The sequence below is a fragment of the Vulpes lagopus genome, chromosome 1 (assembly GCF_018345385.1).
Source record: "Vulpes lagopus strain Blue_001 chromosome 1, ASM1834538v1, whole genome shotgun sequence".
NCBI classification, from domain to species: Eukaryota; Metazoa; Chordata; class Mammalia; order Carnivora; family Canidae; genus Vulpes; species Vulpes lagopus.
In genome coordinates this window covers 7,255,779-7,283,324 of record NC_054824.1, presented here as the reverse complement: position 1 = coordinate 7,283,324, position 27,546 = coordinate 7,255,779, and the positions used below count along the sequence as shown (strand labels likewise).

General features: G+C 43.2%; 1 protein-coding gene across 2 annotated transcripts in view; it reads left to right on the top strand.

Annotated features, from left to right (window-relative positions):
• Positions 1-27,138, top strand: part of FOXO3 (forkhead box O3) — a 123,165-nt gene extending 96,027 nt beyond the window's left edge. For both annotated transcript variants that reach the window (XM_041767850.1, XM_041767840.1), the window contains exons 3-4: positions 8,602-10,037; positions 22,387-27,138. In XM_041767850.1, the coding sequence (XP_041623784.1) occupies positions 8,602-10,002 (1,401 nt within the window). In that variant the 3' untranslated portion in view covers positions 10,003-10,037; positions 22,387-27,138. The remainder of the gene's footprint in view (positions 1-8,601; positions 10,038-22,386) is intronic.
• Positions 27,139-27,546: the final 408 nt, after the last annotated feature.

The following is a 27,546-nucleotide window of genomic DNA, read 5'->3' as shown; positions in this document are numbered from 1 at the left end:
TAGTAGCCATCTTTTTCATGCTCTTCAAGAGAAATTTCTTCTTATCACTGGGGGGCAGGACAGATAGTCTGCCCAGCCCTTCCTCTTCTAAGAGAGCCTCATGAATCTCACTTACTTTGCTTAGAGAATGGGTTCATTATGCTATTTATTAGACGAGTGTTATAATTTTATTTTTTTAAGATTTTATTTGCCAGAGTGAGCATGAGCACACAGGGAGAAGGAGAAGCAGACTCCCTGCTCAGCAGGGAGCCCGATGCGGGGCTTGATGTGTGGGGCTGTATGCGGGGCTGTATGTGGGGCTCCGTCCCAGGACCCTGAGATCATGACCTGAGCCGAAGGCAGATGCTTAAGGGACTCAGCCACCCAGGCGCCCCTATTTTATGTCTTCTAAAGAGATACCAGAACCTGTCACTTAATGCATGAAAACTTGAAACAAATGTTAGTTTTCAAAGAGATCTCTGTGGGTAGAGGATTATTGTTAGCAAATTTAACGGAAATCTTGTTTCTAGCTGGAAACTTAATCCTTCAGCCAAGTTCCTGACAATATTTATTTTAGAAGATCATCTTTTTAAAATAAGTCCCTTAATGGTTTAAACTTAGTGTTTTAGACAAGAGAAAGAGTAGAGCTAGCCTGGAACTTGTCTTACACATCAGGGTTGATTGTGCAATCCTTTATGTGAATGTTTATTTAAGTTTTCTTCTCAGTCTGAAAGGCTTGCTTGGCTATTACAACTGGTATTCCATATTGTCAGAAATAATAGTTGTTTCTGATTTCAAGTCTGTTTTGTGCTATCATACTTTCTGTACTTGCTTTTGAGCAAGTTAGCCCCAAAGAAGATAAAATCTAGTGGAAGAAGATAAGCCAGCTAAAACCTAGACTCTACTGGTATCTAACAGGAAGGACCAGCTTCACATTTCTCCCTCAGATGGTGGCACTGCTTGGCTTTTTGCACCCAGGGATCTTTGCACCGAATGTAATGCTGTAGTGTTTTTGCACAGTTGAGGAATGAGAAGGAATAAGAAACAGGAGTATGTGGTTGTTATTTTTGAGGCTGAATATGTCCTCAGGGAAGTTCATTAAGTAATACTTTGCTGTATTCTTAACAGTGGGAGCTAATAAGTACCTCAGAATTAGGGTATGGCTTTTTCAGTAGTAATTTTTACCCAATCTATCTTTTTGGCATTTTGCTTGAAGGATAGTCTGTGAAAGAGATTGTATGGGATTGCATGCTAATTCAGAGAGGCTCCTGAAAATTATAGGCATCAGTTACTGTCGCAGGTCATCCTTTCTTCAGCCTACGTCAATCCTTAGTTTTGTGAATGTCCACATAACCCTCTTTTCTGTTCCATACCTGTTGGTGCTGGGTGGACAAGTGACACAGGACAGAATGAGATGACTGCCCACAAGACAGTGCAAGGTCCAGGACCCTTCATCCTTTCCCTTGCCCTTTTTTTTTTTTTTTTTTTTTAAGATATCTGGATCCCAGTGGCCTGAGTACTTGCTCTGTTTTACTCTGCACATATAATCCCGGCCTGAATCTGTAGCCCCGGCTCCTGCCCTTATTTTCTAAATAGGAGGAACTTGGACTTAGACAACATCAACTGTGCTGTACTACTAGATCCAGGAAGACTAGGGACCATTAGATTGGATTTAGAGTCTCAGTCAGTGGAAGGGGTAAGGGGGAAATTCCAGTGATTCTCAGCTCTAATTGCACATTAGAATAATCTGGCCTCTACCCAGGCTTTACCCACACCAATTGAATCAAGATCTCTAGGAGTGAGGCAGGAGTATGTAAAGCCTCCCCAGGTGATTCTAATGGGCAGTCTGGGGGAGGAATTAATACTTAAGAGAAGTCAGGGCCTTGTCCAGAGAACTGCCTTTAAAAGAGCCTGTCATTATAAATCAAAGACAGCTTCCCAGGCCCTCTCCTGAAGCTATATCTTCGCATTACTCTGCAGTGGCACACAGCCCCCTGGGTCTCCTCGTGATTTGTGGTTTGCATTGGGCTTTTCACGTGACCTCTATCATCGACTGCTCAGGAGATGCATATATTAGAATTCCGGCATTTGGCAGCCTCATCCTGAAGTGTCATTGCCCACAAGTCAAAGCAGTGAGACCTACTTGAAATGCTGGTCCCGTGTGCAAGGTAGATGAGTACTGTGTCTAACGGCAATCCTTTGCAGATTGTCCCCATTGAAATCCCTTGGAAGGACCAGGTGGATGCCAGCAATCTGCCTGGTGGGAAGCAGTGGGTCTGGCATAGGAGCTGACAGCCATGACCCTCATTTTTCTGCTTTTGAGATAGCACCAAAAAAAAGAGGGAGAGGGAGGGGTTGTCTTTAAAAAAAAAAAAAAAGGAGAGTGGGCAGGGGCCTTTAAGAGTTAAATTACACAACTCCCTTTTTATTTTTAAAGTCAGTGGATTCCTTGTTGCCGTTGCTGAGAAAGATAAATTGATACCACATGTTGCTTCCAGACAAAACCCTCTCTGTGTTCCAGGGGAAGCACATGCAGCTGGTGTCTGGGTTAGTGGACAGTCTCCACAAGGTAAACACGGGTTGGAAAGGGGCTGGAGTGGACACAGGGCAGCAACAGTTAGGAAATTACCAGTCACTCCTGACTGACATGGCACCTTTGAAATACTTTTAAGAGTTTGAAATCTTTTCCTGGAAGGAGCCACCCTCTCACCTTTTGGCTTAAATTATACGATGCTCGGAAAACAGTAAGTGAACGTTTGTGATGTCACTGCTTCCGTATGTGGGATCTGACAGTTGAGAGCCTCTTTGTGCTTGGCACTCCAACGGGTACTTTGCATGCGTAATTTCATTTAACCCTCCCGAAGATCCTAGAGTTAGGCAGAGAGGGTAATTTTATCCTCGTTTCATGAAAGAGGCATGCGAGGTTAACTCAATTGCCCAAGGTCACTGGACAAATGTCAGAGCCAGGTTTCCAGCCTGGACCCGACTGATACCAAAGCTTGTAATCTCCCTTCAGCATCCCACTGTCCTCCCCACCCGGCCACCTTACATTGTATGTGTGAATTATCCGGGTTGTAAAGTCAGTGGAGAATCCTTGTTCATTTCAGGCAGCTTCTCTCTGACGCCAAATCTACTCTGCTGCGGGTCCGTCTGTCTTCACAACCCAACCCGTTGGCATATTTGTAGTGACCGTGTGCACTTTAATATTAGCAATAAATGTATCTTACAGTAGAAAATCGTCTTTCAGGATAGCAAGAAAAATAATTAACAGATTCTGATAAGTATAGTCATTTTTATGCTAATTTCTTCAAGGAGGCCCAAGCAAAGAAATCTCTAGGCTGTGGTCCCCCATCAACAGGACTGTGAAGTGTGAGTTCCCTCATGCTACCTCCTTCATACACCTTCTGTACATACTTCCTTGAAGGATTAGGCCACTAAATGCAGCTGCAGTCGCACAGAACACAGAGTTGCCGGTTCTGTTACTATTTGACTGTATCTGAAGCATTTCTGCCTGGTACAGGGCTTGCCTCAGTGTAAGTCATTTTGTGAAAAAGCATTGACAGAAAATGGGATGAAGAGTGTTCTTATCTCTGCTCTCTCTTCAGACACATTGTGTTAGAGATGCTTCAAGGATTTTCTAAATCTTTGGGCCAGGTTGGAGAAAAACTGGGTGTATTTGTCCCTGACACTAAAGTTTCTTCTTAGAAGATGTTTGCTTCTTTATAACTCATCAGTATCTAGATATTTTAGTAGTGGAGTTAAGTAACTGGAACTATTCACATAATTTTGGTTGAGCTTGTTGTAGCTTCTTGGCTCCTTTAGTAATAAGTAAATGTGATGATGGGATGGCCTGTCCTTGAGTCTGGTTGTTAATATTTACCTTACCACGTTAGCATTGATGAAAACATATCACTAGTGCTTGAGCCAATTAACAATGGCCTGCCTCACAAGGTATTTAAAAGTGTATATTAGAAAATTCATTGGAATCCTGTTAAACCATTCCTCCTTTACTTCAGCTCTCAATTGCCAAACTAATGTTCAATCTTAGAAATATAGGCAGGTATGATAAATGAATTAATGGAAAAACCATAAAACATTTTTAATAGTGGTTTTATAGTTTAAAATATACATAGTACGTTGGAAACTACAGACCCTAATGCAGAGGTCTTTAGAGAACTTAACTTACCGATCATAAGAAAATTTTACAGTTGGCTTGTCTGTTTTTATAAATCCCACTTCTCATTCCTGGGACTGACATGAGGGTAGTGGCACTTTGAAACCTTACAGAAATCATATCACCATTAACTTTTGTTATTAGGTAAGGTGTGGGGAAACATTGCAGTTCTGACATATTATATATATATTTGGCATTTATAATTATTTACCTTTTCCTGCTTCACCAAAATTTTGGTAAAGAAACTAGTGATTACAATCATGACCTCTGAGGTCTCCTCTCCTAAACTCGCTTTGGGATCCTACTTATCTCTGTGGCCTTGATCATTTACATTAGAATCTAATTTACTGATTTAGCTAATCTACCAAATAATTTTCAACTCCCAGTGAAGGTTATTATTCCTGGCATCTGACCTTGTTAGGGTGTGGGGCATTTGAACTGCAAGTAGACAGAAGGGCCTTATTAATTGGCCTTCTGTCAATGGCCCAACTTCAGATTATGGATCTTATAAATGGAAAGTCGACCAGACTGTATGGATAGAAGCTGCTGATATCTGGGATTGTCACAATGGTGGTGGCAGTTTTTGTGTTGTCTTAGTAACGTAACTGGAAAAACCTGAGTGTTATGTAGGTAATATGCTTTAGGGCATGCATTCTACTACTCATAACCTCTAAAATAAGAGTAGAGCAAAGATTGGAAACTGAACCACCGGTTTAAGAAGTCAGGTTTTGTTTCAGAGTCTAAGGGCAAGTTAACATTGGTTTGTATAGTGGCTAATGCCCTCTCCCTAGAATGAATGCTATTATGGCCATCTTAATAAATAAATAATAAAGAAACATAAAGTTATAGTAAAAGGTTGTACTTTTTTTCTTTAAGAGAGGAAGAGAGTGGGAGCCTGCAGGGACAAGGGGAGAGTGGGGTAAAGAGAATCCTAAGCAGATTCCATGCCCTGCACAGAGCCCAGAGATGGGGCTCCATCTCATGACACTGAGGTCATGGCCTGAGCCGAAATCAAGAATTGGTCACTTAACTGATTGGGCCACCTAGGCGCCACAAAAGGCATCTTTTTCTCTGAGCAGAATAAGGTTGTGCTTTTATATCTTTCTTTCTTTCTTTAATGTTTCTTAAAATGTTGGCACAAATAGCTCAAACAATGACTTCTAAATTGGTGACAAAGCTGTGAAAAGTTACAGTTAAAACATTGGAGTTTGGAAAACAAATTTTACTTCGGTTTATAAATATATATATTACCTGTGTGGCCTAGTGTAAGTTATTTAATATGTCTCAGCATGAGCCTTTATGAGGGCACTGATACCAATTTTGCAGGTTTATTATGAGGATTAGAGACCATGAATCTAAAAGTTATGGCCCAGTAACTGGCACTGCATTAATCAGGCAGGCTCTCATTTTCTTTACCCTTGGGATCAGGGTCCTGGGCCCTGACACCCTGCAGTTCTGTCCTGGATGTGGGTTTTTTAGCCCCTTTACCATGTGCCCTTCCAGAAGCTAAATTTCTGTCTCCAAATTTTAACCAATTGCAGCTTGTAATTTTATTAAATTATGCATATACATTGAGGTTTAGTGTTATAGTAATAGATGACCATTAGAAAATCCACATAGGCATTTTGAAGTTCTGTAAGTATTACTTTTTTTTTTTTTTTCCAGTTGGTTTGGAATTAGTGAAACTAAAAATACATTTAAAAATATATATTGTTGGGGCAACTGGATGGCTCAGTCAGTTAAGCATCTGACTCTTGATTTTGGCTCAGGTTATGATTTCAGGCTCCAGGCATTTGAGCCCCATGTTGGGCTCAGCACTCCGTGGGGAGTCTGCTTGAGATTCTCTTGCTCCCTCTGCCCCTCCCCCTGCTCATATTTTCTCTTTCTCTAAAATAAACAGATAATACAGTCTTTAAAAAAGATGTATTATTCCCTAAGTGCTTTTAAAAGGGGGATAACCAGATACATAAGATTGGTCATTGTTAATCTTAGATGTTGGTGGTATGAACTCTTTCCAAAATCTAGAGCAAAGAGGACTGCCTAGGGTTGCACATTGCTCCCCCATAGCTTCAGAACCTTCCTGATTTTTACCAAGAAGTTTGAGGTTAAGTTTTTTATTTAATAGGTCTAGTCATCTGAGTACTCAGTAAAACCACCTTGCACTTGCCTGCTTTTTGAACCCTGCAGAGTGAATTTTAAGAGCATGCCTCATATCTATTTTATAATGTATTTTGCTTTTTTAAAGAAACGTGATTTCTGAACCATTAGTAGAGATCCCATTATCCTTTCAAAAAACCATAAGAGTAAAGGGAAATCAGAGTATATAGTCTCCTGGGCAACATTTGTCTCATCAGATACTCACCGTGTTCCCTGCTTTTTTTTTTTTTTTTTCTCTCAGATGTCTCTTTATGGCCATCATAGAAGTGCCAACATATGACCCATGGTTGTTAATGTTCATTGCCCAGCCTGAACTGGAGGCCCTTCTTGCATGGGAACATACACATGGCAAACACTGAGTATTTTGATTTATTACTTATGGTAAAATTCTGCTCTCTTTCTGTGTTTTAGAAACATTCTGGTAGAACACATGTATTTGCATCTTCTACATAAATACAGTTGGTGATTGCCAATTTTTTGAAAACTATGGTAATTTTTAGGATTGTTTGTATTTAATATATAGCATCAGGCAATACCTTTTGTCTTTAACCTGCAAGTAAAAACTAATCTGGCCTGTAGGTGCTGTTGCAGATGTGGAGAATACCACCAACTCCTCTCTTTTACTGCACCTGAGGCATTTTATAGATTAGAAGAGCCCACATCAGGTGATGAGCTCTTCCCACCATGGACTCTGTTTTATTATAGCAATAAGAACTCCCTGACTTGGTAGCATGACTGGTTCCTGAAGTATATTATCGTATATCATTCTTACATCATCCCTGTCAGGGAGGGATGGTTTGGATGTTATTATGGCAATAATGAAGATAGAGAAGTAAAGTTGTTGCAGATGGCTTAAATGATTTGCTCAAGGTCACATGGTTGATCAGTAGCAGAGATAGGACTGGATCTGGGTCATCCTAGCCAACCAAGCTTATCTGCCAAGCCAAGAGGAGGATCTTGCAAGGTGGCTGCAATTTGTTGGGATTTTGATGATATTTTGCCAATTTCTTTTTTTAACCCTTTAATATAGAATAGTTTTAGATTTACAGAAAAGTTACAAGACTGAACAGAGTTCTCATATACTCAGCATCAAGTTTCCCCTGTGTTAACATCTTATCTTAATCTATGGTTTATTTGGTACATTTGTCACAATTAATGTTCCCAAATTGATATATTGTTATTAACCAAAACCCATATTTATTCACATTTCCTTCATTTTTATCTAATGTTCTTTTTCTGTTGCAGCATCCCATCCAGGATACACCTTACATTTAGTCATCATTTTTCCTTATTCCTCATGGGTCTGACAGTTTGGAGGACTACTGAATAGGCATTTTTAAAATGTCCCTTAATTGGGATTTGTCTAATGTTTTTTTCTCATAATTAGACTGGGGTGATGGGTTTTGGAACGAAGACTACAAACGAGGGTGCCATTTTTATCATGTCAAGAATGTATGTTATCAACATGACTTAGCCTTAATGATGTTGATCTTGATGACCGGAGATAGTGTTTGTTTCTCCCCTAAAGTTACTTTTGCCTCTCCTTTCTATACTATACTCTTTGGAAGGAAGTTACTATGCTCAGACCATTGCCTCGAGGGAGGGTATCTATATAAACAATTCAGAATTGTTCTGAGTGGGAGACTTAACCTATTCCGTCAACTCAGTGAATCCTACTCTACCATTTTTTCTTATGCCTGTTGGACAGGTGTGAAACTATGGCAGGAAGAGATGACGTCGAAGAAAGGATTAGTAACAATTCACACCGGTTCTGAGTTTATTAGATGTGGTTGAGAAAAGGTGGATGCTGCCTTTATACTAGCAGAGGAGAAAACCATAAGAGAATAAAATGCCCCCCCCACCCCCACCCCCCGCCAAGTGATCAAGTACCCTTAGAGAGCCAGGGAGGTTTGTTGCAAAGTGCAGGGAGAGAGTGCAGTGGTAATAAATTATAAGTGTGAACTTTAGTATAGGTATAGGAAATGCAATTACAGAAAGGACAACAAAATTTAGGAATTTGGGGAAAACAACATCATTGAACTTAAACATTCCAGCATCTCCTGGATACAAAACCATCTCCCACCTCCTAAACGTCAAACTTGGTGTGTATTTACAGTGTTGTCTTTGAATTCCAACCGGTTGGGGGCATATCATACAAATGTTTATCTTTTTTTTAATCTCCAAAATTAAGGAGGCCCCCCCCAAAAAATGAGTCTGATTGACTACTTCTTCTGGGTGCCTACCTTGGGGCTATTTTATCTCATATTCTGCATTTTCCTTTCTCTCCACAGAACTCTATCCGGCACAACTTGTCACTGCACAGTCGGTTCATGCGAGTCCAGAATGAGGGGACTGGCAAGAGCTCTTGGTGGATCATCAACCCTGATGGGGGAAAGAGCGGGAAGGCACCCCGGCGGCGGGCTGTCTCCATGGACAACAGCAACAAGTATACCAAGAGCCGTGGCCGTGCAGCCAAGAAGAAGGCAGCCCTGCAGACAGCCCCTGAGTCAGCAGATGACAGTCCCTCCCAGCTCTCCAAGTGGCCCGGCAGCCCCACGTCACGCAGCAGCGATGAGCTGGATGCGTGGACGGACTTCCGCTCGCGCACCAATTCCAATGCCAGCACCGTCAGTGGCCGCCTGTCACCCATCTTGGCAAGCACAGAGTTGGATGACGTCCAGGATGATGACGCACCACTCTCCCCCATGCTCTACAGCAGCTCAGCTAGCCTCTCACCCTCTGTGAGTAAGCCATGCACTGTGGAGCTACCACGGCTGACCGACATGGCAGGCACCATGAATCTGAATGATGGGCTCTCTGACAACCTCATGGATGACCTGCTGGATAACATCACACTCCCATCGTCCCAGCCATCGCCCACTGGAGGGCTCATGCAGCGGAGCTCTAGCTTCCCATATACCACCAAGGGCTCCGGCCTGGGTTCTCCAACTAGCTCCTTTAACAGCACGGTGTTCGGACCCTCGTCTCTGAATTCCCTGCGCCAGTCTCCCATGCAGACCATCCAAGAGAACAAGCCAGCTACCTTCTCTTCCATGTCACACTATGGCAACCAGACACTCCAGGACCTGCTCACTTCAGACTCACTCAGCCACAGCGATGTCATGATGACCCAGTCGGACCCCTTGATGTCTCAGGCCAGCACCGCTGTGTCCGCCCAGAACTCCCGCCGGAACGTGATGCTTCGAAATGACCCAATGATGTCTTTTGCCGCCCAGCCTAACCAGGGGAGTTTGGTCAATCAGAACTTGCTCCACCACCAGCACCAAACCCAGGGCGCTCTCGGTGGCAGCCGTGCCTTGTCGAATTCTGTCAGCAACATGGGCTTGAGCGACTCCAGCAGCCTTGGGTCGGTTAAACACCAGCAACAGTCTCCTGTCAGCCAGTCTATGCAAACCCTCTCGGACTCTCTCTCAGGCTCCTCCTTGTACTCAACTAGTGCAAACCTTCCCGTCATGGGCCATGAGAAGTTCCCCAGCGACTTGGACCTGGACATGTTCAATGGGAGCTTGGAATGTGACATGGAGTCCATTATCCGTAGCGAACTCATGGATGCTGATGGGTTGGATTTTAATTTTGATTCCCTCATCTCCACACAGAATGTTGTTGGTTTGAACGTGGGGAACTTCACTGGTGCTAAGCAGGCCTCATCTCAGAGCTGGGTGCCAGGCTGAAGGATCACTGAGGAAAGGGGAAGTGGGCAAAGCAGGTCAGTGCCCAGTGCTATGGCATTTAATAACAAAGTGGGGGTGATGGGGGGAGGTTGACTTTTATTTACTTTGAACTTTCCTCCACATTGAGAAATAGAGGACCATGGAGCAGTGGTACACAGAAATGTGGCTCCCAACCATTTCATCTCCAAGTCAATGGGGCCATCAAGTGCCCCTCCCCACAATTTGCTGACAGCTCAGGAATTTTACTGCCAGTAAAAAGAACATACACACATTCAAAGATTTTATTCTTCTTTGTATCCAGTCACCCTTGCTACCCATGACACAGGTCTCCCTACTGGATGTATGGATGAGGATGGATGGGAGGGGAGGGAGTTCTTAAGTCACACAAACTTCAAGGTTAAGGACCCAGCCAGAGAACATTCTCAGACCCTCAGGTCCAACACTGCCATTGTTGATCTTCTATGTTGTGGTTTCTTCATCTTTTTTTCAGTAAAGTAATAATTCATAGGTACTTCTAATTTAACTGTAGAAAATATATTCTGACTCTTTCATACATGAGTATTTTCACCAAGGGCAAGATTGTTAGATTCTTCACCAAAGTCCTAATCATCTTTATTGATTAAGTGTTCAGCATTTAAGCATTTAAAATAGCAAAAGAAAAAAATAAAATAAAATAGCAAAAGATTTGAGTTGAAAACAGTTTTTATGTGAGAAGGAGAGCATTTGCTCATGTGCTTCTCATTCCCTGAAGTACAAGTGATAGCAGGTTCCAAACAGTGACATGGATTGGGAGCAGAGATTTTTTTTTTTTTAATTGTGGCATTTTAATACTGTTGGAACCAGAAAGATCATACAACATGATGTGGTAAGAGAAACATTTTATTGGAATCGGAAATCAAGGGTTCAGTTCCACTGCTACTACTTTCTGGCTAGAAATTATCAGGAGAGAATAATTGCCCCCTTGTTCCTTCACAGGATTATTATAAGAATCAAATGCCCTGAAGTATGTGAAAGTACTTTGTAAAACTGCAGTGGGCTGAAATATGTATAGTGTAATTAGGTAAACATACTGACTGACAGATGAGTAAGCAGGGAGCCCAAGAGGGTTAAGTAGTTTGCCAAACGTCACACAGCTGGACCTAGAATCCGTATTTCTTGAATGGCTTGAACGGTGGTAGTTTTTCCTAATTTTCTCAGGGTGGAAAAAAATAGGAAGTGCTCTGAACTGGAGCTAGTGTCGCAGAAAATACACCGGCTTGCCCTGAAACTCCTTAAGAAGTAAGATGAGCACTGGGGTATTTTGTGGACAGGTTTGTACCCCTAGACCCTACCCATGTTCAAGGGCTGTGTTCTGTGCCCCAGCTCCTCTTTTAAAAACATCTCAGCAAGCCGTTTACACCCTTCTTTAAATGGTGTAAAAGGGAAATGGGATTCAAAGCCTTTCAGACCTGAGCCTTGTTTAACCCTCTGCCCCGGTGAAGGAATTACAAGGGTCTCCTATGGTGAGCTCAGCACAGCTCACTGGGTAGTTGTCGAAAGGGGAGTGTCAAGAGTGTTGTGATGCTAAAGCTTCTCAGCTTTCTCAGGCATAAGCAGGCCCCTAATGGAACTCAGACATCTGTTTTCAGTCATTTAATAGCCCTTGAGATGGTAAAAAGACTGTAATGGAAGCTAAATAGGGTGACACACTTGCATGCCAGCCAGTTCAGTACCATAACAGAACTCAGACTCAGGAAGACTTGTCTTGAGAAATTTAGATATTTGCCTTTTAGAAGAACAAATAGTTTGTCTTCCTTTAAAAAGTGGAATGTGATTGTGTCTTCTAATGACACAAGTAAGTTTTAATTTTGGTGTAGTTGTAAGGAAGCCACTTTCTGATTCATTGAGAAGAGGTAATTCTGAAGAAAATGTACTACCCATTCTTGTCTACTTTTTCAAGTGCAGTTGAATAGCATACCTTTCTTGTATATGTATGATTCTAAAAGATTGTGTAAAAATAGTTTAAGGGATATTTAAACACTTACATTTTAAAAACACATTTAATGAATTATTATTTGTATGATAAATAACTACTTTTGGGATAATGTGTTTTATTATTATGCCCTAATGGAACCATAGGGTCGTGTTCTTTTTCTCAGAACATTTGGGGTAGATTTTTTTGAGAAGATAACTTCTTCATTTGAAAATGAAAAGTAACCAGAATTTCCTAACAGCGAACCAGCTCTGTGTGATTAAAGCAAGAAAAGAAGCATCCTAAAGACAATGGGAGGGCTTTGAGGGAGTCTGGTTTCTGGGGTTAAGATTTCCATATTGCTTTGGAATAAATTGCTCCTCTAAAAAGCCAGTAGCACAAATGGCCTGAAGTATATTCTTTACTTTTAAGCTTGTGGCTATCATGTTGAAGCCTCCCCTAAACTCACAAAAGAGACCTGAGGCCACAACCTCAGACCGCCCTTCTCCCGAATTAAGCACCCCAGCTTCCCAAGAGTTGTTCTATAATGACTTTTTTGGTTTGGCTTTTTTTTTTTTTTTTAAACTAGTAGTCATGGTATTCTCCAGACTCCCTTCCTGGCTTAACAGAAGGTCATATGATCCTAAATTAGAACCCTCTAGTTGTGGAGTTAATGGAGCAGCTCTATCCAGTTGACAGACAGTCTTGCCAGAGAGCCGTGGAGAGGTGCTTCTCTGGAGGGCTGGGTGTTTCACACACATCATTCATCTTAGACCATGTGTAAAATCCTTTGACCCATGGGTCTATCTGGAAAAGAAAAAAAATAACCGTACCTTTTTATGAGTGCCAGCTACTGGGGTGTGAAGGGCACTGTCTTCTGTCATAAAGCTTGATGCATGTACCTTCAAATTGGCAGCAGAGATGTCTGTGAGCTGGTATGGCAGTTGCAACACCAAGCTTCCGGTGAGCCCTCCCATGTCTGATGTGTGTCTCCTCAGAGGACAAGCAGCCTTAGTCTCATTCTTTTGAGATCAAAAGTTGCCTAAATTCACAAGCCCTTTCATTCATCTTCATCTTTTGGCATTGGGAGACCCCATTAGCGAGCAGCCCATTATTTAGTTTTAAACCACTCTGTGATAAAGATTGGAAAACCTCAACCGGAAAAGGCTTAGGGAGCGGAGGGGCAGTAGTCTTCCTGCTTCTGCTACACCACCAACGAATCTCACAATGGTAGGTTTCTCATCTGTCGAATGAGGATAGAATCGTAGAATCATGCACTTTCAAAAGTGCATAGTATCCATAATTTTAAACCCGAAACCTAACATTCTGTCTGGGAAGTGGCCCTATTAGAGATACATGATGATGCAGAACTATTAAGAAACAGTGGCATAGTAGTGTGGAAACAGCAGGATCTCGTATTGGAGGCCATTTAGAATTCATATTTAGGCTGCTTTCCAAAAGGAGCAAATTTTTGATACTCGTTGAACTGATATTTGAATGCTGTGATTCTATTTCGTATTCATGTTGGGAAATAGGACTAATTCTAACCAAATATAGGCAATGTAGGCTATTTGTGTCATTTTTTTTCTTGATGTAGAAATATGTTAGGCAATGTAAGGTATGATAAATATGAATCTGTATGTATTGCATGGAGAATATACTCAATTACTTGCACTTGTGGCTGTAGTCTAGTCTGTGGTTACAATATGCCAGTCTCAAGAATTTCTGCATCTGCAGGGATCTTCATTCTTACTTTTTAAAAAAGTCTGAAGTCTGAACCGTCACTCATTGAGAGCATGGCTGTCTGGATCTTTTCAGTGTTGACAACAGTAAAGGAAAATTGACACAGCTGTGAAAAGGGGTTTTCTGTGTAGAGGTTGGTACACTTCTTACTTACATTCTTTTCCCTGGAAAGCAGTGCTATGCAGTACTGAGGCTGCTCTTCCGGGACACAGGGAGAGACCTCTGCCTGAGTGGCTCTCACTTCAAGCAGTTGCATTTGCACTTGGCTTTCTCCAAGGTCTCTTTGGCCACAGAGCTAGTGGGAGCATGAATAAATGGGGTAAAAATCACCTGAATTACTGCTGGAAATTCTTGTAAACTTTAAGCTCCCATTAAATGCTTCTTTTTCCAGGGTTCATAATGCTCAGCATTTGACATATTATAAATAACGTTTTTTCAAGTATAGTCTTCCCCCAGGTGCCACCTATGCTTCTCCTAGGCTTCCCTTTCTTTATAGAGATGGGTGAAAGGGACTTGTCAGGATCTACCTCTGTGCTGTCGTTGGAGAGATTGGCCAGGGTCCTGCCTTGTTTCTGGGGCAGGTAGAAGGATGTTTGCGGACTGCTTTCTCTTCCCGACTTGGAGATGCAGGTTTCAACACTGGATTTTCATTCCAAGATGGAGATTCCCCATCTTGTAAGAGACATCATCCACTTCACCCAGGTTTTGTTGATGTGTTCATTTGATGTAAAATATTGCTTTCCCTCATCTTCCAAATTGTTTTGAAGTTTAAGGTTCCAAAAACTAAAATGAATTAAAATTTTGTTTTGAAAATTAGTGTGACACTTCTGATATTTGGAGGTCCTGTTAGTCAGCATGTCTCAAAGCGTTTCATAGGACAGTAGATCCTCAAGGTGTTCTTGGGTATTAAATAGAAAATGCATTCTGTGAATACCATGGTAAACAAAGGGAAATAGGGTTGTTGCCAGCTGGGCTTCTCAGAGCCTTAAAAGTTAAATAGATGTTATATGAACCTTCTGGGAGAGGATTGAAGTGTTTCCTAAATTTATTTGATATCTTGAGTTAAATCTTTTTTCTCTAAGAAACCATAGGACCAGTGGTCTAAGGAAACCCCTAAAGACATGAGCCAGCTACCCGCTTCAGCTCACTGTCCCTGGGGTTCTGCTCTGATGGGAACCGTGGATTTTAAAAGCCTCTCCCTATAACCCACTCCAAGTTGAGTACCATCCCTGTGGTATAGCAGAGGAGCGGTGGGATTTGTAGCAGAAGGCTGCCGTTTTCATGGCTATATGTCAGAATCAAGTCACTCATCTCCCTCAGTCTCCGTTTATTTATCTGTGAAATGGAGTTAAAGTGGAAACCTACCCCGCACAGAACTATTCCTACTGTCCTTTGGCAAGTTTTAAAAAATTTATTTAATGTTTATTGTCACTTAGAGTGGCTCCAGAGGTTAATACAGAATAAAGGAGGCAACCAAGCCAATCTTACACTGTTGGCGGAGAGAGCAAGTACTTTCCCCAATAAACTAGAATTAGTCTGGTTTCTTTTTATTAAAAAGGTATAGCAGTTGCCTGCTCTGTGAAACCTTTGATGTCCCCTAGAAGTCCTGCCTACCAGTTTGGAGGTATCCACCAGAGAAACCTTTGTTTCACTGACAGGGAGCTTCTGACCTCGGTGGAACGAGGAGGTTTGTATGTGGTGCCTGAAGCGTTCCCTTAGCGTCTTTAAAGGATGGCCTGAGAAGTCCTAGCTGTCTGGCTTCGGCTTTCCTGGGGCCGCCTGTCAGTATGCAGAAGGCTGGTAGCGCGCCGCTGAGGAAGGGCCTCCCCTTGCCCCTTCCCTGCTCCCGTAGTGTGGCCTCTTCCTGCTGGGAGGGAGCCTGGAAATCTGATCTTCCCCTTCCCACTGCCAGCTCATCCCAAGCCACAGAAATAAAGCCGAGAAATAAAGAGCTGTTCCAGCCTCCTAGGGCTCTCTTGAGAGCCGAAAGGTTGCCATACAATAAATAGCTTGATGCTGGCAGTGGTCTGGCCACGGACACCCCCACCCCTGGGGCTGGTGGTTTACCCCCTTACTGGCCAATGTGACACAGTTTGGAATTCAGAAATTGTGGTCACTGTGCCCTTAAGATCTCTTCTAATTATAAGTTCAGTGAAAACTCAGAGAAAATGGGCTGTTCTTCTCTAGGAGCTTTCCTGCCAAAGAAGCGGGACTCGGCTTGGAACTGAAGCACACCACTCCCTGAAGAACTGCTGTGCACTTGGGTGCGGGTCTTGTGCTCTGTTCCTCTCCCCCAGGGATAGATGTGGACTGTACTCTGTAATTCTGGATTTTCTATTTTTTTTAATAACCTCTTTTTTTTTTTTTGCTAAAATCTCTAATACTCATTTATTAAATGATGAGAATTACTTAGTCATGGAAGCCCCAGAAGGTAATTCCAGTGTTGCCAAAGGATAAAACGTTAATTGCCAGTCTTGGCTTGATTGAAGGTTTGCATATCTGTCTATCTTCTCTCCTTCCTCCCTCCCCCCTCCTTCCTCCATCTCGTTCTCTCTGATGAAGTCTGGATCATAAGATTCATGTCTGTGGAGTGTTTGACTCCTTAAAGAAATTCAATGGCCAAGAAGAGAAGGCCAGAGATTCTGAGGTTGAAATTTTAAATTACTTTCCAGTGGGTCTCCATGTATACATGCCACTGTAATTAATTGGAGCTTCCATTGGTCATTCTACGTTCAGAAATAATCAGAAAGCAGTACCGCCCAACATATGTACTGTTAGAAGGTGTCCCTTTGCCTGCTGCCCGAATGCCTCAGTCCTAGTCAATTCAGGCTGGCTGGGGTAGGGGCCCCCATGGAAGGGAGTTCCAGGCCCTTAACCAGGCTGAGCCAGGGACATGAGGGCCTCCCACAGCCATACAAAGTGTCGGTTTACCTCACTCCTGGAGTCTACACTCCTAGCCAGACTGCTGACCTCAGGTCAGTTCTTTGTCTCTGTCAATCTTGGAGCCACCTGAGACCCTCCTTTCAGTTCCCTTCTTGGTTTCCTTCTTCTGTTGCACTGGTATGATTGTTGCTTCTTGGCCACCACCTGTGTCACCTGCATGTCCTCGTCGTACCTTACCGGTGGACGAGCGGTTTGGACTATTGGTAGAACTAAAATAGCCTATTTTGTGTTTTCAATTTCAGAATCACTTTTGGAAAAATTAGATTGTCTTCAAAACCCTGTGTATCTAAAGCAGGAAAAGAAGACTTTGGAGACCCTTTTCTTCTGTACCTGATTGTGGAACCCTTAGATGGGCTGGCACACCAGACCTACACTCGCAGTCCCAAGTCCCAGGAATCTAGTGCATCCCCAGCCTTAAGAGGTAGCCCCACACTCCCAATCTCCCCTCCCTCAGCCAGTAAATGCAGTGAAGACTCACACAGACAAACATAAACATGGGATATTCAGGTCATGATTTATGGCTCTATGCATTTCTTCCTGTACTATAGTTACCTCTTGTTTGTACGTAGTGAATCATGAAAGCAATGATAGCAATTTGAGAGAGTAGCAAGACCATAAATTTGGGGTAATAAAGGAGATGCATATGGTAGGATATACAGAAAAGATGGGAGAAAGTAAATATTAAATACTGTTTTAAATTTTTTAATTTTTTAAAAATTGCATTAGTTGAGCACCTGGGTGGCTCAGTCGGTTGAGCGTCCAACTCTTGATTCTGGCTCAGGTCATGATCTCAGGGTTGTGAGATCCAACTCTGCACTCAGGGAGGGGTGGGGTCTGCTTGAGATTTCTCTCCTTCTCCCTCTGCCCCTCCCACCCCTTGCTCATGTGTGCAAGTTCACTTGCACACGTGCTCTCTCTAGAATAAATAAAATAAATCTTTAGGGAAAAAAGGCATCAAAGCCCATGGACTGCATTTTCTAGAAACTTCCCTTTGCGGAAGCTCCTCAAACTCAACACAGATTTGCCCTCCAGCCTGGCCAAAACCTCCGTGCCTACTCTGTTTCAGTCATGAACTATTATTCAGTGTCCGAAGTGGCAAATTGACATTTGTCAAAATGTATTTTTATAGAGCTGCACCACCTAATTCCACTTCTCTGGCAGTCATGGAGGATGGTACTATTTGGCCAGCATGGCAGGCAGAGGGCTAGATTTTAATCTTTCAGGCTCCTACTGTCAACAGTGACCACCAGGTGGGCTTTCAGATGCTTCCATTAGATCTTTGTCTTCCATTCCACCTGGAAGATGCTGAAAAATTACCAAATTAGGCTGAAGTGTTGCACCCATTAGGTGTTTTCTTGAGCTGCTCCGTGTTTTGGCTGCGAAGATAGACCCCAAGGGAACTGTTGCCATTGTCGTGCTCCAAAATTAGACGTGACTGCCCAACCCAGGACCCACAGAAATGCTATTTTTCCCGGGGTGACACCAGCTACAAAAGCCTAGGTGGATGGTGGCAGATGGCTGTGGCTCATGATGGATTGGGTGTCCCAGAGATCCCTCTGAGGGCAAAGCAGACATGGTGGCAGGCCGGCATTTTTTTTTTTTTTCCTCTCTCTTCAGGGGTGAAACACTCATAGTCTGGAGCTCACACCTGTTCTCTCCTCTCCACGTGAGGTTTCCCTGTCAGATTGAGTGAACATTGATTCATTAGCTTTTCTGTCCTGGATGTTCCATATTTAGTCCCCAGCTTGTCCTGGGGATTGTCAGTTTGGCTTAAATTATCTTTATGTTTAAAGAGTAGGGAAAGTGGTGTTTCACCTTAATTTTGTTTTTCAGGCAGACTTCCTCCAAACATCTTTAGTTAGCTAGGAAGGCAGCGGATAACCTTCATGAATTTGTGGATGTGAGAGTTTCGTGCTACTGGCGTGTTTTCCTTCCATGTCATATTTGGTATTAGGGTCCTGTTCCTTTCTTCTGTGCCAAAAAGATAAAAACACTGCTGAGAAATCCACATTTGTCACAGTGGAGTTAAGTTGTGGGAGGACAGCATTAGGAACTTCTATGTTTTATTCCCAGATTAAAGTTGATTGGGGTTGTTATGTTTTGTGTAGAGTTTTTTGGAGGCGTTGCCCTTTCTTAGAACATCATGTGATTTAGTGGTGATAATTAGGCAGAAACTTGTCTTCCCTACAGATGCCAAGATTATAGAGGGACTTACTCTCACCAGAGACCAGATGACAGCATCCATAGATATTTTTAGAACGGGTCTCATCATTTGGCTTCCCCATTTCATTTTCCTTGCATCAACAGTTTGATTTCAAACTTATTTATTTATTGGGCATGGAGGGGGAAGAGAAGGGATCTTCTCCCTAGTAATGAAAGTCACTGATGGGACAAGACAATATTTTCTTTCTTTTCTTTTTTCTTTTCTTTTCTTTTTGGACATTTTCATATTTATTGTTAGTTGGCCTATTGCCTATAACTGCAAAGTGATAGCTATAATTCCTTTCAGCTGTACACTTCCTTTTCCTTCCAGAAATTTTGCTTAATCTGATGTGTTTTTAAACTTAGAATCGGCATACTTAGACTTCCGTTTACTTAAATATCTTAACTTTCAATAACGTTTAAGAATGGGGGACTTCATTGAAACCTGTCCCTATCTTGAGGATTGTTAAGTTCCCAGCTCAGTAGCTGGTGTCATGATTTAAAGTCTCCCTCTGTTCTCTCAGTCATTGACGGAGTCAGATAAACATGTGCACACAGCGAGCCACCAAAGAACGGCTGAAAATCTGAAAATCTAAGGCGGATAAGGAGCTGGGTTCTTTGTGACTATTTTTAATCATGAGGTCTTCCTACTGAATGATGATTCTTGTGTTCCTTTTAGAAGAATACTTGTATTTCTGTTCAGCCTTTATCTGATTTCTTTATATTTTCACAATATTTTAACAGTCTGTTTGCTTTCTGTTGCAGAGAAACAGGTCACCTTTCTGTCCTATGGAGTGGGATTTCCTTATTACATTTGTCCTTGGGAGAGCTGCCTCTGAACCGGAGCATCTCCTTTCCTGGCTCCCCTCTAAGCACATGAGGTTTCCTGAGCAGGCTGGGAGGCATGGCCTGAGAGACCCCCAGGGAGCACCAGGACTCAGTGCCACAGGGGCCCCTGAGCCCATTCTGCAGAAATGGAAGGAGTCCTGATCAGTGCATCTCCTTTTTAATGATGATATTCCCTGAAGATTTGGGGCCTTTTGATGAGGGAATGTGTATTTGGCCTCGGGATTGTTGTTGGCTGTTGCTCCAGACTGCCCAGTGTGGGCCTCTTGCCCCTGATTTCAGGGCTGCTGCCCTGTTCTGCTTAGGATGATGCCATGTAGGGGGTTATAGGTGCCCTCTGCCTTCTTTTCTCCTATGCTGACCCAGCTTCAGCATGCTCTGCCTCTATACTTGGGGAATGAAGTGTGTCACCTTCCCAGTGTGCACTGGTTTCCATGGCTGAATAATTAATACCAGAGGGAACCAGGATGGGATGGGGCCTGAATTAGGTAATGCTTTACAGCTTCTCCCTTGGCACCTGGGGACCGTAGTCCCTTGATGACTAATTGCATAGTGATGTTAGATTGTGGCTTATGAAGTGTTATCGTGAAGGAAAAAATCCTACCCTTCCAAAGAACCGTGTCTGTCTGTACCCCTGTCCATTCACTCCTCAGAGGGTCCCAGCTAGAATAGCACTGGCTGACTCTAGAGGCCAACTCCTCACGGATACTTAGATTGGTATCTGTTTCAGCCGCTTTTTTTTTTTTAACCTCTACACCAGCATGGGGCTTGAACTCACAACCCTGAGATCAAGGATCACATGCCCTGCTGACTGAGGCAGCCAGGAACCTCTGTTTTAGCTTTTTCTTGATCTGAAATCAACCAGTTCAGGATAATACTGTCTAGTACCTTTACAAAACAAAAAATCCCCATCAGCCGGGGAAACTATCTACTGGGGATGGGCAGGAGGGGGGCCTTTTTTTCCTTCTTTCTTGTCACTGCCTCTGATAAAACCACCTAAGTACTTCTATTTAGAACTATAACAGGGGTACTTGTGACCGTGGGTATGTATCATTACAAATACTAAGCCCTACTGTCCTGTGAATATTGGTAGTGAAAGGTAAGGTTGCCAAGCAGTCCAGCCACAGAAGAGTTTGAAGTCATAAGTACATTTGTGAAAATTCCAAATGAACTCACGGTAATATCTGGTCTAAAGAGGGGACAGATGAGCGTAACATGTATGGGAGCTTCTGGTGCACATTTCATGACTTGCTTTCCCTCTCTGATGAGAAGGTAGGGTCCACTTTTCTATCCATTTCTTTGCCTAGAGCCATTTTTTTCCCTACCATGACAACTGACACTGTCTCCATAAACAAAAGGTCTTATGTCTTGAAGTCTGTTATGTCCGTTCCTTTAGGTACATCTCTGAGTATACTTTTTTTTTTAATCCTTTACCTTTTCTGGGCTCAGAGGCCACGTGAAGTCTGCTAAGACATGTAAATTCAGATGGCCTGAGAGGACCTCTTTTGTGTCTCACCATCAAAGACTGTTGAAGGCAAAATAATAATAGGTTGTTAACTGTTAAAGGGATGTTTTGTGGAAGAGTTTTTTGGCCGTGTGTGTGTTATAGAATTTTTTTCTCTGCAGACTTTTAATCTAAAAAAAATTTCCTAAGACCACTTAGAGATTGCTTACTCCTTTAGTAGTGAGGGAAGTTAAGATGATCTCCACCCAGGAATGTAGATTGATTAATAAGCCTTTGTGGAAAGTGACCCTCCCCTGGTATTGTTGGCGAACAAGGTCGGTTAGTCTGTATAGCCAGTGGAAGAGAGCCAGAAAAGCTTAGCTGGTCTGCTTAGGGTGACCAACTTTTCTGGGCTTCTAAAACTTTTTTTTAAAATATGTTATTTATTTATTAGAGCAAGAGCAAGCAAGAAAGAGAACACAAGCAAGGGGAGAAAGGGAGAGGGAGAAGCAGACTCCCTACTGAGCAGGGAGCCTGATGCAACTTGATCCCAGGACCCCAGGATCATGACCTGTGCCAAAGGCAGACATTTAACCAACTGAGCCACTCAGGTGCTCCACTTTTCTGGTTTTATCACGAAAGTTCCATGTCCTAGGACACCCCTCAGTCCAGAAGTCTAGAGCAAAACCCCATCTGCACCCTGGACTTCCCTAACTTAAAAGAATCTACTAATGGGGTACCTGGGTGGCTCAATCAGTTAAGCATCTGACTCTGTTTTGGCTCAGATCATGATCTCAGAGTAGTGAAATCAAGCCCCGCATTGGACTCTGTGCTCAGCACAGACTCATCATCATCTCCCCTTCTCGCTCTCCCCAGTTGCATTCTCTTTCTCTCTCTCTCTCTCTTTCTCTCAAGTAAATAAATAAATCCTTAAAAAAGATTTTTTAAAAGGGCCTACTAAAACACCCCTAACTTGCCTTAACCCCCTCCCAAAATGATTGACCTCATTTCCTCTAGGCTTTTTCAACTTGAGGGCATCTTGTAATCAAGCCCAGAAATAAGGTAAGTAGTCGCCATGCTTTGTCCTTAGGTTTTCAGACTTGAAGCTAGTGTAGCAGAACAGCTTTACTGTGAGTACCCTTAGTTCGAAGGTGAGGAGAGGAGACAGGAGGCTGGTGAAGCATGACCTAGTGGTGCCTACGATTGCTGTTTGAATGTCCTTAATCATCTCTGGTTTTCGTTTCTCCTCCTGCAGACCCTCAAACTGACACAAGACCTACAGAGAAACCCTTTGCCAAATCTGCTCTCAGCAAGTGGACAGTGATACCGTTTACAGCTTAACACCTTTGTGAATCCTGCACCATTTTCCTAACCCAGCAGAGACTGTTAATGGCTCCTTACCCCGGGTGAAGCACTTACCCTTGGAACAGAACTCTCTATATAAAGTATGCAAAATCTTCCTTGTACAGGGTGATGAGCCACCTGCCAGCGAAGGACAGCACCCTGTCAGCACCACCCACCCTCGTTCAGAGCACACCGTGAGCTCCTGTTGGCAATTCTGTGGTGTATTCATATCACGATGGTTTATGGGATGTTTTAAGTGTCGTTTTTGTGTTTGTTTTCCTTTGACTTTCTGAGTTTTTCACATGCATTAACTTGCAGTATTTTTATGTTAAAATGTTAATCATCCTTCCCCTGGCAAATTTAAAAACAGAAGGAAAATGTTGTACCAGTTACTATTCTGGCTTTGGGCATCACAAGCATTTGAGCCCTTGGAACTCCATAAACTAACAAATTACATAAACCAGAGGGGGATTTTCTTTCTTCTTTTGTTTGGTAGAAAAACTATCCTTTTCTAAAAACTGAACAATGGCACACTGTTTGCCTTGCGCACCAGTCCAGGACTGACCCCTGCATAGGCACAACGAATGGAGTGCAGCATGCCACCCAGTGTGTTTTCGTTCTGAGCCAGGTGGTTGGGGGCGGTGGGGGGCGGTGGTGAGACCCCCAGCACCTGGTCTGCAGTTGCCAGATCAGTAGGGCCTCCGGTCTCCTGGCAATATCCTCAGCTAATGCAGTGAATAGTGAAGGTGTATGGTGGTTAGAAATTAGGATCTTTTCAAGAAAGAAATCAGCTCAGCTACCCACTCGTTGCCAAATGCCACTAAAGGATTTAGTTTTAAGGAGAAAAGAAAAAAAAAAGGTAGTCCTGTTTTGCTTTGCAGAAGAAATGAACTTACAGGTGAGCATTAAGCCTACAGCGAGCAATGTGTGAAAAGTACAAACCAGAGTCACTATTTTCCTAAAACACCCTTGATTATTTTCAGCCTTGCTGTGTATAATCTGATCTACTAGACATGTGTGAGTGAGAGGCAATAGCATACAAACTGATTTTTATATATATACACACACACACAATCTAATATATATATAAAAGCTTAGATTGTAATCGTACAAATGACACAATGGAAGTACAAGGTAGGGCAGTTTTGACTTGTTTTCCCCCACTTTTCTGCTTCTATGGATTTCATTTTGTTTTGTTTTCAAGAAGTTATGGTGCTGTATAGGTGCTTTCTGTTTAACCCGGAAAGTGTGATTATGTTAGTTACTCTCTTTGGTAGACCGAATAGTTGGGAACACCTTTGGTACATGTAATGAAGCTCTGATTAGCACAGCGTATGCATACTTCTCCAAAGTGATATATGAAGACTCTTTTCTTTGCATAAAAAGCATTAGGTATATAAATGTATAAATAAATTTTACCATGTACAGTACAAAAATGGAACATTCTGCATGGACGTTAGGAATACAGGCTAGTATTTCAGCAGACTTCCCTGCATGAGTTCTCGCTGACGCTTGCACCGTGCAGTGGGCACTGACTCCCTTCCACCAACACAGACGTGCCACCCGACCCCCTGCACCTACCACCCGCCGCCAGGGGCCCCCTTGTGCACCTTTGCTTTATAATTCCTCTGGGGGTGATATTGGTGGTGATAACAGCTCCTAGCATAATGAAAGTTCCATTTGGTATTGTCACACGTCTCTCCCGCCTCGCCGGGGTCGTCCTGTTTGAGTGATGGCCCTGTTGATTTCACCCTGCCTTTTACTGAATCTGTAAATTGTCGTGCAATTGTGGTTATAGTAGACCTGTAGCATATTGCCTTTTCTAAACTGCTACACGTTTATAATCTTCATTTTAAAAGTATGTATAATTTTTAAAAATATGTATTCTATTCACGTGGTCTGCTTGTCAGTGAGACAGACGTTTTGCTTACTGTGTTCCTTTATGATAATGCTCGCCACTTCCTTGACTCTTCGGTAGTCCGCTGTACACAGGAACTGTCTGGTATCAGTGAAAGAAGGCTACCTCTTGGGTTCCTAGGTGATGCTGCCCGGGTCGGGGATGCAGTTGGGACCCAGCTGCAGCAGCTGAGGGGAGGGAAGGGTGGAGGGAGGTCAGATACGTGGAGAACCCAGAGCGCTTACAGTGTGAGGGCCCTGAGAATTTCTCACCTGAACTCAAACAAACAAGCAAACTAACAAAATTAGCTATTTGCCTCTGCAGTTTTATAGACCCTGGGAGCTACTTTGGGAGTCAGAAAAGCAACTCTCAAATATGTTTCAACTTTAAAATGTTGAATTCCTTTCGGACATGTGGCATCTCATTTATTCTCCTTTTTTCTCAGTGTTTGTTAGATTTCAGGCAGAATGTCTTACAAAATGTCCTAGAACCAGATTATAATTTAATCTAAAACAGCTGAGGGAGGGACAGAGGAGGTATGAGAGCAGGGCAGCCACAGAGTGCATCAGGAAAATGAAGGCGGTGGTGGGGGGGGGGGGCTTTAAATGTGTTGGCTTTGTGTTTTTAATAATGCCAATAGCATCTACATGTAGAGAGAGCATTGTGGGGAGCCGAGATCAGGACAAAGTCAAGTGCCAGCCTCAGTTTCGAGGGAGTCCGGCAAGAAGGGTCACAGCAGCGCCACTTGGAGCCCGGCTACTGCCAGCTGGCCATCCGCCCAGAGGCCAGGCTCCCTTAGGCTCGCCAGGTGCTGCGGGGGTCCGACAGGGCCGAGGTGCAGCGTAAGGCCTCTGTCTTTTATACCAAGACCCTGCTCTCAAGGAGGGCCAGCTGTTGGCCCCCATGTGGATTCTGAGTGTCACGGGTCCCTCAGTAAGTTTTCTGAGCTGGAGCACTCGGTAGCCTCCAGGGGCCCGACAGCTCTAAGGCTTGCATCCTGGTGAGCACTCTTCCAGGCCGTCCCCAGCCTCTAAACACGCTGCTCTAGGGAGCCTTCCTCTTTTTGCTGGGAAATTAGAAGAGTAACTAATGTTGAATACGTGACATGCGCTCTGGGGTTCTTGTATCTCTCTGCGGGCTCCAGAACCAGACACCTTTGACCAAAGTTAGAAAAGAGCTTTATCATAAGCCTGCCCTGTCCTGGCGTGAGACCCGCCTGCCAGGTTCAGCACACCCGATAACTGTGAATGGAGCCGAGCTCCATCTCCTTTATTGCATCCCCTGCAATGTAATGAGTGCAGAAACACTTATTTTTTAAAAATTTCGGAAGTTTGTCTTTCCTGTTAACAGGAGGGTGGTGCACACACACGTGGCACAAGGTGGGCTTTGTGTGTGTGTGTGTGTGTGTGTGTGTTTGGTGTTGAGTTTGGGTATTGTGTGTGTCTCACGTCACCACCCAGAGGTGAGGACCTCGTGGCTCACAGCTCAGGACAGCGCTGTCCAGTCTCAGGATGCCGTTTTAGGTGGCTGCGATCCGGTTAAAGACGGTAGGGACAGGCTGCGCCTACAGCCGGTGAACCCCGCTTACGGAAGAAGGACGGTTTGGATCTCTTGGGAAGACCGTCCAGGGGAAAGCAGTCCAACAGCTGATGCCATGGGCTGCTAAGGGGAAATACAGATGTCACCCTTTCTGAAAGCAGAAGCAGAACCCTGATAGCTCTATACCTGATTTCCTTTTTCTCGATGTATTTGGGGGAACATTGTACGATTAGGCCTACTGTTGTGTTTTTTTGTTTTTTGAGTTAGCAGAGTTTTTTTTGTAGAAATGCAATCACTGGCAAAGAGGTACGAGAAAGCCAGCCTCTCCTGAAGACTGGGGGCAGCAGGCACAATGAGGGGAAAGTGGGGCCCTTGTGAAGTCCCGTCTGCACCTAGGATCTTAACGCAGACAGCCAAGTAACTGAAAAGGGTATATTCTATTTGATCTAAATCTTCGGTGGATAAGATTTTACGCAGTTTGAATGAATGAAATATTTTCCTCTTGTTTTTTATTTGTGTGTATTTTTCTTTGATGAGTGATTGGTTCTGAGGCCTCTGGCACACTCCGGAATTAATTTGTGTGGCCGCTTTAAAAAACTGTGTTTGGTCACTTATTTCTCTAAAATTATCTCATTGCCTGGCAATCAGTCTTCTCTCGTATACTTGTCCTAGCACATTATGTACCCGGGAAATGTAAACAGATGTGAAGAAGGACCAGAAAAATTAGTTAATATTAAAAAAATATATTGTGCGTTTTGGCTTCACATGTTTAACTTTTTTTAAGAAAAAAAAGTTGCATGAATGGAAAAAAAAAATCTGTATACAGTATCTGTAAAATTGTCTTTACCTGTTTCAATTTCTTGCTCATACCCCATTCAGACTAGAATTAAATATGGTGCATGGCCATATTCTAACACCTAAGAGTCAAGCAGTTGATACTTTGGTTTGAAGCACCTCATCCTTTCTTTCCAAGCGAACACTATCATATTGCATTCTTACTGAGGATTTTGTCCAACCATATGTTGCCATGAATTAACTCTACCACCTTTCTTCTCAAGAATCAAAACCAATTTGATTTGGGAATCTTCCCCTTTCCAAATGAAATAGAGATGCAGTACTTAACTTTCCTTGGTGTTTGTAGATATTGCCTTGTGTATTCCATTTAAAACCGTAATCTAGTTTGTAAAAGAGATGGTGACGCATGTAAATAAAGCATCAGTGACACTCTGTCTCACTCCAAGAAGTCTTTTGTTCCCCCTCCCCCTTTAACTTCAGATGTGGAAGGGCTGCATCTACGTCAAGGTCTTGGTGTGGAATTACTTCATGGGCTGGTCGAGGCAGGCAGCTGAGAGCCTCTGTCATGAGCTCTCTAAACCGAATGATCTAGCAAACTTTGTCTCCAGCCAATCTTTGAGCTCCGCAGACAACCAGACAATTTAATAAAAGTAGATCAGATCTATGGCATTGTTCATGGTGGCTGATAGTCACTTTGGTGTCCATGGAGGCACATTGCCCTGGAGGAGCTTTTAAGGAGGGGAGCGGGATGTAGACTCTGCCTTCATGGAGTGTTGGATTTTGACCTATCAAAGCTTTGGCCCTAATGTCCTCCTCATGTGAGTGCAGCAGGTGAACATG